An 11805-nucleotide genomic window follows, 5' to 3' on the forward strand; every position below is an offset into this window, starting at 1 on the left:
TAACAGGTGGATGAAGTCAGAGTAGAGACGGTGGTTATTAACAGGTGGATGAAGTCAGAGTAGAGACGGTGGTTATTAACAGGTGTGTGAAGTCAGAGTAGAGACGGTGGTTATTAACAGGTGGATGAAGTCAGAGTAGAGACGGTAGTTATTAACAGGTGGATGAAGTCAGAGGAGAGACGGTAGTTATTAACAGGTGGATGAAGTCAGAGTAGAGACGGTGGTTATTAACAGGTGTGTGAAGTCAGAGTAGAGACGGTGGTTATTAACAGGTGGATGAAGTCAGAGTAGAGACGGTAGTTATTAACAGGTGGATGAAGTCAGAGTAGAGACGGTAGTTATTAACAGGTGGATGAAGTCAGAGGAGAGACGGTAGTTATTAACAGGTGGATGAAGTCAGAGGAGAGACGGTAGTTATTAACAGGTGGATGAAGTCAGAGTAGAGACGGTAGTTATTAACAGGTGGATGAAGTCAGAGTAGAGACGGTGGTTATTAACAGGTGGATGAAGTCAGAGTAGAGACGGTGTTATTAACAGGTGGATGAAGTCAGAGGAGAGACGGTGGTTATTAACAGGTGTGTGATGTCAGAGTAGAGACGGTGGTTATTAACAGGTGGATGAAGTCAGAGTAGAGACGGTGTTATTAACAGGTGGATGAAGTCAGAGTAGAGACGGTGTTATTAACAGGTGTGTGAAGTCAGAGTAGAGACGGTGGTTATTAACAGGTGGATGAAGTCAGAGTAGAGACGGTGTTATTAACAGGTGGATGAAGTCAGAGTAGAGACGGTGGTTATTAACAGGTGTGTGATGTCAGAGTAGAGACGGTGTTATTAACAGGTGTGTGATGTCAGAGTAGAGACGGTGTTATTAACAGGTGTGTGATGTCAGAGGAGAGACGGTGGTTATTAACAGGTGTGTGATGTCAGAGTAGAGACGGTGTTATTAACAGGTGTGTGATGTCAGAGTAGAGACGGTGTTATTAACAGGTGGATGAAGTCAGAGTAGAGACGGTGGTTATTAACAGGTGTGTGATGTCAGAGTAGAGACGGTGGTTATTAACAGGTGTGTGAAGTCAGAGTAGAGACGGTGTTATTAACAGGTGGATGAAGTCAGAGTAGAGACGGTGGTTATTAACAGGTGGATGAAGTCAGAGTAGAGACGGTAGTTATTAACAGGTGGATGAAGTCAGAGTAGAGACGGTGGTTATTAACAGGTGGATGAAGTCAGAGTAGAGACGGTGGTTATTAACAGGTGTGTGAAGTCAGAGTAGAGACGGTGTTATTAACAGGTGTGTGATGTCAGAGTAGAGACGGTGTTATTAACAGGTGGATGAAGTCAGAGTAGAGACGGTGGTTATTAACAGGTGGATGAAGTCAGAGTAGAGACGGTGGTTATTAACAGGTGTGTGAAGTCAGAGTAGAGACGGTGTTATTAACAGGTGGATGAAGTCAGAGTAGAGACGGTGGTTATTAACAGGTGTGTGATGTCAGAGTAGAGACGGTGGTTATTAACAGGTGGATGAAGTCAGAGTAGAGACGGGGGTTATTAACAGGTGGATGAAGTCAGAGTAGAGACGGTGTTATTAACAGGTGTGTGATGTCAGAGTAGAGACGGTGGTTATTAACAGGTGTGTGATGTCAGAGTAGAGACGGTGTTATTAACAGGTGGATGAAGTCAGAGTAGAGACGGTGGTTATTAACAGGTGGATGAAGTCAGAGTAGAGACGGTGGTTATTAACAGGTGGATGAAGTCAGAGTAGAGACGGTGTTATTAACAGGTGTGTGATGTCAGAGTAGAGACGGTGGTTATTAACAGGTGGATGAAGTCAGAGTAGAGACGGTGGTTATTAACAGGTGTGTGATGTCAGAGGAGAGACGGTGTTATTAACAGGTGTGTGATGTCAGAGGAGAGACGGTGGTTATTAACAGGTGTGTGATGTCAGAGTAGAGACGGTGGTTATTAACAGGTGTGTGATGTCAGAGTAGAGACGGTGGTTATTAACAGGTGTGTGATGTCAGAGTAGAGACGGTGGTTATTAACAGGTGGATGAAGTCAGAGTAGAGACGGTGGTTATTAACAGGTGTGTGATGTCAGAGTAGAGACGGTGGTTATTAACAGGTGTGTGATGTCAGAGTAGAGACGGGGGTTATTAACAGGTGTGTGATGTCAGAGTAGAGACGGTGGTTATTAACAGGTGGATGAAGTCAGAGTAGAGACGGTGGTTATTAACAGGTGTGTGATGTCAGAGTAGAGACGGTGGTTATTAACAGGTGTGTGATGTCAGAGTAGAGACGGTAGTTATTAACAGGTGGATGAAGTCAGAGTAGAGACGGTGTTATTAACAGGTGGATGAAGTCAGAGTAGAGACGGGGGTTATTAACAGGTGTGTGATGTCAGAGTAGAGACGGTGGTTATTAACAGGTGTGTGATGTCAGAGTAGAGACGGTAGTTATTAACAGGTGTGTGATGTCAGAGTAGAGACGGTGGTTATTAACAGGTGTGTGAAGTCAGAGTAGAGACGGTGGTTATTAACAGGTGTGTGATGTCAGAGTAGAGACGGTAGTTATTAACAGGTGGATGAAGTCAGAGTAGAGACGGGGGTTATTAACAGGTGGATGAAGTCAGAGTAGAGACGGTGGTTATTAACAGGTGGATGAAGTCAGAGTAGAGACGGTGTTATTAACAGGTGGATGAAGTCAGAGTAGAGACGGTGGTTATTAACAGGTGGATGAAGTCAGAGTAGAGACGGTGGTTATTAACAGGTGTGTGAAGTCAGAGTAGAGACGGTGGTTATTAACAGGTGGATGAAGTCAGAGTAGAGACGGTAGTTATTAACAGGTGGATGAAGTCAGAGTAGAGACGGTGGTTATTAACAGGTGGATGAAGTCAGAGTAGAGACGGTAGTTATTAACAGGTGGATGAAGTCAGAGTAGAGACGGTGGTTATTAACAGGTGGATGAAGTCAGAGTAGAGACGGGGGTTATTAACAGGTGGATGAAGTCCGTCCTATCTGGGTAAATGATGACATCACATGCAGCCAGAGGAGGACAGATGTACCTGTCAACAGCTGCCTGCAGAGCGCTGATCCTCGTCTGCATCATCTGAAGAACTCCTGAAATCAACAACAACAACATGTTCCATCAGTAAGATCTGACCCAGCTCCTGTCTCAGCAGAACATCTGAAACATGCTAGCCCTCTCTGCTGGTCAAACACAAGAACTGCAATCATTGAACAGACAGGTCATTATTAAACATCCAGTGTATAATCAGCTGATAATAAGAATGGTTGTGTTTCTGTTAGATTAGAATGAGTCGTTTATATCTTTATAGAGAGCAGGTCCTCTCTCCAGGAGTCCTACATGTTTCTACAGTAGCCCAGAACGGACAAACCAGACTCTGTCTCTACAGAGGGACGTTCAGGTACTGAAATGAACTGAACCAACGTCAGTCAGGAGCGTTCTGCAGCCCATGGTGAACGTTATAATGGTGTCATATATAAATGTGTCTCTTTACCTTCCAGGGACTCGATCCCAGTGGCCTGAGACAGCAAGTCCTCATGTCTGGCCACAACCTGGAAGGAAGCAGTAGAACATGAATGGATGAGGTTCCCACTGAGGGACGCGGCTTTAAGCAGCTTCCTGTCCTACAGACAGACATCAATCTAAAAACACACAACACACTTCAGGCAGTAATTAAAGTATTAACTACATTCAATAGGACAAATCATACTAACACTGAGTGGGTTAGTGCTAAACATCTGGGCTGAACATGTGGTCTAAACATGTGGGCTAAACATGTGGGCTAAACATCTGGGCTGAACATCTGGGCTAAACATGTGGGCTAAACATCTGGGCTGAACATCTGGGCTAAACATCTGGGCTACAGTGTTGTTGGTGATGAAGAGAGTGGTCATTGTGTGTGGCGTTTCCATGGTACCTGGCTGTGCAGCTCCTTGTCCAGCTGACTGATGCCCTGTGCCAGCTTGCCCAGCTGCTCAGCAATGACAGCATGGTGAATAGCCTGAGCTGTGTACGTCTTCACGTCAAAGTCCTCGGCCAGGAAGTCAGCGTAGCAACCTGGAAACACAGCAGCACATCCCATAATATAACCACTCACCACATTCACCATGACAACAGCTAACACAGCAGCACATCCCATAATATAACCACTCACCACAATCACCATGACAACAGCTAACACAGCAGCACATCCCATAATATAACCACTCAGTTAGACCTGACCTGTCACCAGACTAACGTTACCAGAGAAGTGTAGAGCTGCCAGCAGGCTGCAGTCTCTCAGCAGCTCTCTACTGTACTCTTTACTGTAGCTCTCTGCTGCACTCTTTACTGCAGCTCTCTACTGCAGCTCTCTGCTGCAGCTCTCTGCTGCACTCTTTACTGCAGCTCTCTGCTGCAGCTCTCTACTGCAGCTCTCTGCTGCACTCTTTACTGCAGCTCTCTACTGCAGCTCTCTGCTGCACTCTTTACTGCAGCTCTCTGCTGCACTCTTTACTGCAGCTCTCTACTGCAGCTCTCTGCTGCACTCTTTACTGCAGCTCTCTACTGCAGCTCTCTACTGTACTCTTTACTGTAGCTCTCTGCTGCACTCTTTACTGCAGCTCTCTACTGCACTCTTTACTGCAGCTCTCTACTGCAGCTCTCTATTGCAGCTCTCTACTGCAGCTCTCTACTGCAGCTCTCTACTGCAGCTCTCTACTGTAGCTCTCTACTGCACTCTTTACTGCAGCTCTCTACTGCAGCTCTCTATTGCAGCTCTCTACTGCAGCTCTCTACTGCACTATTTACTGCAGCTCTCTACTGTAGCTCTCTACTGTAGCTCTCTACTGCACTATTTACTGCAGCTCTCTACTGCAGCTCTGTACTGTAGCTCTCTACTGTAGCTCTACTGTAGCTCTACTGTAGCTCTCTACTGTAGCTCTCTACTGCAGCTCTCTACTGTAGCTCTCTACTGCACTATTTACTGTAGCTCTCTACTGTAGCTCTCTACTGTAGCTCTCTACTGTAGCTCTACTGCAGCTCTCTACTGTAGCTCTCTACTGTAGCTCTCTACTGTAGCTCTCTACTGCACTATTTACTGTAGCTCTCTACAGCAGCTCTCTACTGTAGCTCTCTACTGCACTATTTACTGCAGCTCTCTACTGTAGCTCTCTACTGTAGCTCTCTACTGCACTATTTACTGCAGCTCTCTACTGCAGCTCTCTACTGTAGCTCTACTGTAGCTCTACTGCAGCTCTCTACTGTAGCTCTCTACTGCAGCTCTCTACTGTAGCTCTCTACTGCACTATTTACTGCAGCTTTCTACTGCAGCTCTCTACTGTAGCTCTCTACTGTAGCTCTACTGTAGCTCTACTGCAGCTCTCTACTGCAGCTCTCTACTGTAGCTCTACTGCAGCTCTCTACTGTAGCTCTCTACTGCAGCTCTCTACTGTAGCTCTCTACTGCACTATTTACTGCAGCTCTCTACTGTAGCTCTCTACTGTAGCTCTCTACTGCACTATTTACTGCAGCTCTCTACTGTAGCTCTCTACTGTAGCTCTCTACTGCAGCTCTCTACTGCAGCTCCACGGAGTTAGTTTCTTAGTTTCTGTCACCAGTGTAATTTAATATTTATATATATATATATATATAAACTGTTACCAGAGATATCAACAGCAGAATAACCAGGTTCCACTGGCTCAAACCACCACGTCAGTATGAAGAAGGACATGTGTACTAGTGGTACCAGTACCTGATCAGGGTACTGGCTAGCTCCGTTAGCTGGAGCAGTGGTTTCACAGTAATGTTCAGTAGCTGCTGGAGGAATGTGTTTCTAACTACAGCTGCTGATGAACACATGAAAGACCCACAGCACCAACATGCAGCGGTTTACCTTCTAACCCTTAAAGAGGTATTGTAGCTGTAATGTAGCTGTAATGTTGAGGTATTGTATTGTTTACCTTCTCTAAAGAGGTATTGTAGTGGTAATGTAGTGGTAATGTATTGTTTACCTTCTCTCAGGAGGGAATCAGTGGAAGTTTCGTCCTCCATGTTGGCACTTCCGCATGTGACGTTTCAACTGAGAGACGGAAGTTACACATCATACCGGAAGTTGCACGATCCTTAAAGGGCCAGACACACTAATAAGCTGCTGCTGCTGCTGAAGCTGCTGCTGAAGCTGCTGGTAGCTGCAGACCGCCTCCTGCTGTACTGGAGTATATAGAACTGATCTAGTTTACCTTAGTCTGTAACATTAACAAATAAATTAACAAAAAAACAAATTAATTAATTAATTAATTCAGTCATTAATAAATACATGAATTCATTAATTCAAAGGGACTGTTAGTAAGAATCATAAATGTCTTGTTAACAGCATCACCTGTGTCCGTTAAGTCAACTAAAGTCAGCGTCCTGTTGCTGGCGCTTGTGCTCGCTCTGCATAGACATGAAGGAGCATCGCTCAACACAGTGAGGAGACACACGTCAGCTAAAAGCACAATATCACTCTATATCTCAGCTGCTTGGCAGTAATGTTAGCTGACCAGACCAAGGTCTCTCCATGAATCAATGCTGATCCTAGTGTTGGCTTTTCCCGCCTCAGCCTCCCGACCGCGGCCGGAGGGAACGGGGGAGACGATAACGTTTCTCTCTGCGGAGCCCCGTCACTTCACAAGACACGGGAAACCTCTGTTGGTCTGGAGGAGCTGCAGCAGTTATTTCTGCACAAACGTCCACTGAACATTCACTAGATATTCTCAGAGCTAAACTAACTCTTCTGCAGTGTGGAGTGAGCAGCATGCACGTGAGAGGTGGAGAGAGAGAGAGAAGGAGCGCGGTGTGTGAGTGAAGGCAGGCAGAGGAGCAGAGACTCCAGCCACACGCAAGCGTGCATGGGATCCCGACCCGGTACATTTATACGTGTAAGAAGTTACAAACAGTCCCTTTAATTAAAAAACGATATTCTACTAAACAATCCTGTGTTTATTAATAAATGATTTGCCCCTCTCTTGGTTTCACCATATCTCCATGTGTTCTGTGTTTAATGATAATACATACATCATAATTATACCTTCCAATTCCCATTCACGTCCAGCCGCTCTCCCTTTCTTCTTCATATCTGACACAGTATATAATTACATGTTCTGTATTACCATACCGTATCTACCATATCACAGTGCATGCATACTGAAATATAGAATATAAATAATGTCTTATTTAAAGCTGTGTGATCAAATCTACCTCCTCTCTTCTACCTCTTCCTTTAGCACTCGGTGTTCTTTATAGTCTGTTCTACCTTTACTGTTCTCATGCAGCCCTCTCCACCTGCATGTATAAGACTGGAGTCATTATTCTGGAACTAAACATGTTAACATCTCTGTGGAAGGTCTTACAGGTAACTGTAGGGTGTAAACAGTGGAAGGTCTTACAGGTAACTGTAGGGTGTAAACAGTGGAAGGTCTTACAGGTAACTGTAGGGTGTAAACAGTGGAAGGTCTTACAGGTAACCGTAGGGTGTAAACAGTGGAAGGTCTTACAGGTAACCGTAGGGTGTAAACAGTGGAAGGTCTTACAGGTAACCGTAGGGTGTAAACAGTGGAAGGTCTTACAGGTAACCGTAGGGTGTAAACAGTGGAAGGTCTTACAGGTAACCGTAGGGTGTAAACAGTGGAAGGTCTTACAGGTAACCGTAGGGTGTAAACAGTGGAAGGTCTTACAGGTAACCGTAGGGTGTAAACAGTGGAAGGTCTTACAGGTAACCGTAGGGTGTAAACAGTGGAAGGTCTTACAGGTAACTGTAGGGTGTAAACAGTGGAAGGTCTTACAGGTAACTGTAGGGTGTAAACAGTGGAAGGTCTTACAGGTAACCGTAGGGTGTAAACAGTGGAAGGTCTTACAGGTAACTGTAGGGTGTAAACAGTGGAAGGTCTTACAGGTAACCGTAGGGTGTAAACAGTGGAAGGTCTTACAGGTAACCGTAGGGTGTAAACAGTGGAAGGTCTTACAGGTAACCGTAGGGTGTAAACAGTGGAAGGTCTTACAGGTAACTGTAGGGTGTAAACAGTGGAAGGTCTTACAGGTAACTGTAGGGTGTAAACAGTGGAAGGTCTTACAGGTAACTGTAGGGTGTAAACAGTGGAAGGTCTTACAGGTAACTGTAGGGTGTAAACAGTGGAAGGTCTTACAGGTAACTGTAGGGTGTAAACAGTGGAAGGTCTTACAGGTAACTGTAGGGTGTAAACAGTGGAAAGTCTTACAGGTAACTGTAGGGTGTAAACAGTGGAAGGTCTTACAGGTAACTGTAGGGTGTAAACAGTGGAAGGTCTTACAGGTAACTGTAAGGTGTAAACAGTGGAAGGTCTTACAGGTAACCGTAGGGTGTAAACAGTGGAAGGTCTTACAGGTAACTGTAGGGTGTAAACAGTGGAAGGTCTTACAGGTAACCGTGGGGTGTAAACAGTGGAAGGTCTTACAGGTAACCGTAGGGTGTAAACAGTGGAAGGTCTTACAGGTAACCGTAGGGTGTAAACAGTGGAAGGTCTTACAGGTAACCGTAAGGTGTAAACAGTGGAAGGTCTTACAGGTAACCGTAGGGTGTAAACAGTGGAAGGTCTTACAGGTAACCGTAGGGTGTAAACAGTGGAAGGTCTTACAGGTAACCGTAGGGTGTAAACAGTGGAAGGTCTTACAGGTAACTGTAAGGTGTAAACAGTGGAAGGTCTTACAGGTAACTGTAGGGTGTAAACAGTGGAAGGTCTTACAGGTAACCGTAGGGTGTAAACAGTGGAAGGTCTTACAGGTAACCGTAGGGTGTAAACAGTGGAAGGTCTTACAGGTAACCGTAGGGTGTAAAGAGTGGAAGGTCTTACAGGTAACCGTAGGGTGTAAAGAGTGGAAGGTCTTACAGGTAACTGTAGGGTGTAAACAGTGGAAGGTCTTACAGGTAACTGTAGGGTGTAAAGAGTGGAAGGTCTTACAGGTAACTGTAGGGTGTAAAGAGTGGAAGGTCTTACAGGTAACTGTAGGGTGTAAACAGTGGAAGGTCTTACAGGTAACTGTAGGGTGTAAACAGTGGAAGGTCTTACAGGTAACCGTAGGTTGTCAAGGATGGACCAGTTCATCCATCCTCCTTCAGGAGAGAGAAAGAATCATTCAGCTGAATCAAACATGCCAAAAGGCATTCTGGGAAATGTAAGAAAACCTGCTACGTGTGTTTTTCTGCTTAAAACACAGACATTAGTAATATTAATATTAATAACTCCAAACACCGTTTAATAAAACATATACTTTATTGTCTTGGTGCCAGTCAGTCATTGCACCGGTCACTTCATTATCATCTGTCTTCATTCACAGTCAACAAAACCACAACAAGCAACCAGACGTCATCCTCAGAGGTTTATGATACGACGACTCCACACACTTCAACTCCTCACACACTAGCTTATTATACCTGCAGGAGGCTCTCAACATCAGGGCAACATCTGGAGCCGCCTCTGGATGATCATAGTATAGTCTACGTCTCATTACATGTCTCTATAATCGGACCTCTTTACTGTATTCTCTGGTATAGTCCAGCAGAGAGCGGGTTGTCTTCATGTGCAACACAATAATCTAAACTCAAGGCCTCTTACTAACACTGTGGAGCTTTCAACCGGATCTCTTCAGTGAACGGAGCTGGCTTACTGAGCGCAGACCGACACACACAGACAGACAACAGACGATACCTCAGATCAGCACAATCACACATTTTGGTTCAGTTGGCTCTGACGACTGTTTCTGCTGGTTTAAAGGACAAATGGTGCTAATGACTGTTAATCAGGATTAAAGCTTGGTTGTGTTGGACGATACTGAACAGCAGCACTACATACTGTAAAGCTATGTTTTACTATCCTCTGTCTATAGAAATCTCATTCATTATTATTATTATTATTATTATTATTATTGTTGTAGTAGCGTTCAGGGTTGCATAGCCGTTATCAAAGGGATGCAACATTCTTCTTCCTGAAGGGCTCTGAGGTTCTACCTCTACCAACTACCATTTGCTTCTGAAGAACCCTGTTTTGAAGAAAGGGTTTTTCGAGGGTTCTTTGTCAGACTGATAGTTCCATTAAGATAAGATAAGATAAGATAAGATATTCCTTTATTATCCCACAGTGGGGATATTTGTAGTGTTAAGGACCATTTTCATCCAAAGAACCCTTTTTGAAGAAAAGGTTTTTAAAGGGTTCTTTGTCAGACAAAGGGTTCCATTAAGAACCTTTGTGGAGGAAACAGTTCTTCAAAGATTGTTGAAAGCATGGGTGTTAAAAAGGAACATCCAGAACACAGAACCCAGCCCTTCAGAACTGTGATTGTGAACCATGATTGTCGTGGGTTGCACTGCCCCACATCAGCCCACATCAGCCCTCTGAGGCTTCAGAGAGAACCCGGCGACGGCAGCACTGTTCTCTGGGTTAGGGTTAATGTGTTCTCTGGAACACATTCTGTCCTCTGACGACGGCGTTTAGCTGCGCTGAGCAAAGCGTGGCGCTGTGCACGGCTCTGTGCACGGCTCCGTGAGCGCTCTGTTAGGTGACTGCAGAGCGAACCATGTCCTGTGTGAACGGTCCTTTAGGTTCCTGATGAAACCTTTGGAATATCAAAGGGTTCTTGTTAGCACCCTGACAAGGTGGAAAGGTTCTGGATAGAACCTCTAGAGAGGGTTCTGAGTGTCACCTTATACATATGGTTCTAGGTAGAACCCTTTATGTTGGGTTCTAGGTAGAATTGAGGAGAGAATCCAGCAGCTGGGGTTAGGGTTAGCCTGGTTAGGGTTAAGGTTAAGGTTAAGGTTAGGGTTAGGGTTAGCCTGGTTAGGATTAGCCTGGTTAGGATTAGTCTGGTTAGAGTTAGCCTGGTTAGGATTAAGGTTAAGGTTAAGGTTAGGGTTAGGGTTAGCCTGGTTAGGATTAGCCTGGTTAGGATTAGTCTGGTTAGAGTTAGCCTGGTTAAGGTTAGTCTGGTTTGACAGTACGGAGCAGAGAGAGTGGGAATGGCAGCTGACCTGTCCTATTGATTGACTACATTAAAGGTAGATGTAGAGTTACTGGACCTGGATGAGGTACAGTGAAGAGCAGCCTGCAGCTTCATGAGCCAACATGTAATAAACTGGTTTGGTGTTGGATGTGAATGTCCTCCTGGGTTTCCTGTGTCCGTCCACTGACTCCAGGTGGAGGACTTTGACCTGTTCTTGGTCGATGCAGATGGACCACTTAGAGAGCTTAGATTATTCTGTTACACACTGTCACCGTTCTCATTCCCTTCATAATCATAATCATAATAATATGTTCCACACTTTCAATGCACTAATGTAAACACAAATGTAAACACTAATGTAAACATTAACGTAAACATTAATGTAAACACTAATGTAAACATTAATGTACACTAATGTAAACACTAATGTAAACATTAATGTAAACACTAATGTAAACACTAATGTAAACATTAATGTACACTAATGTAAACACTAATGTAAACACTAATGTAAATACTAATGTAAACACTAATGTAAACATCAATGTAAACACTAATGTAAACACTAATGTAAACACTAATGTAAACACTAATGTACACTAATGTAAACACTAATGTAAACACTAATGTAAACACTAATGTAAACATTAATGTAAACACTAATGTAAACACTAATGTAAACATTAATGTACACTAATGTAAACACTAATGTAAACATTAATGTAAACACTAATGTAAACATTAGTGTACATTAATGTAAACACTAATGTAAACATTAATGTAAACATTAATG

At 44.1% G+C, this 11805-nt stretch overlaps 1 protein-coding gene across 2 annotated transcripts in view; it reads right to left on the reverse strand.

Annotated features, from left to right (window-relative positions):
• Positions 1 to 6125, reverse strand: part of cog5 (component of oligomeric golgi complex 5) — a 67633-nt gene extending 61508 nt beyond the window's left edge. For both annotated transcript variants that reach the window (XR_012592602.1, XM_074625021.1), the window contains exons 1-4: positions 6011 to 6125; positions 3937 to 4076; positions 3514 to 3571; positions 3058 to 3112 (exon numbers count right to left, since the gene is read on the reverse strand). Coding sequence is in view for 1 of the 2 variants with exons in the window: in XM_074625021.1 (XP_074481122.1) it covers positions 3058 to 3112; positions 3514 to 3571; positions 3937 to 4076; positions 6011 to 6050 (293 nt within the window). In the remaining variant the exon portion in view is untranslated. The remainder of the gene's footprint in view (positions 1 to 3057; positions 3113 to 3513; positions 3572 to 3936; positions 4077 to 6010) is intronic.
• Positions 6126 to 11805: the final 5680 nt, after the last annotated feature.

This window comes from Sebastes fasciatus, chromosome 23, assembly GCF_043250625.1.
Source record: "Sebastes fasciatus isolate fSebFas1 chromosome 23, fSebFas1.pri, whole genome shotgun sequence".
Lineage (NCBI taxonomy): Eukaryota > Metazoa > Chordata > Actinopteri > Perciformes > Sebastidae > Sebastes > Sebastes fasciatus.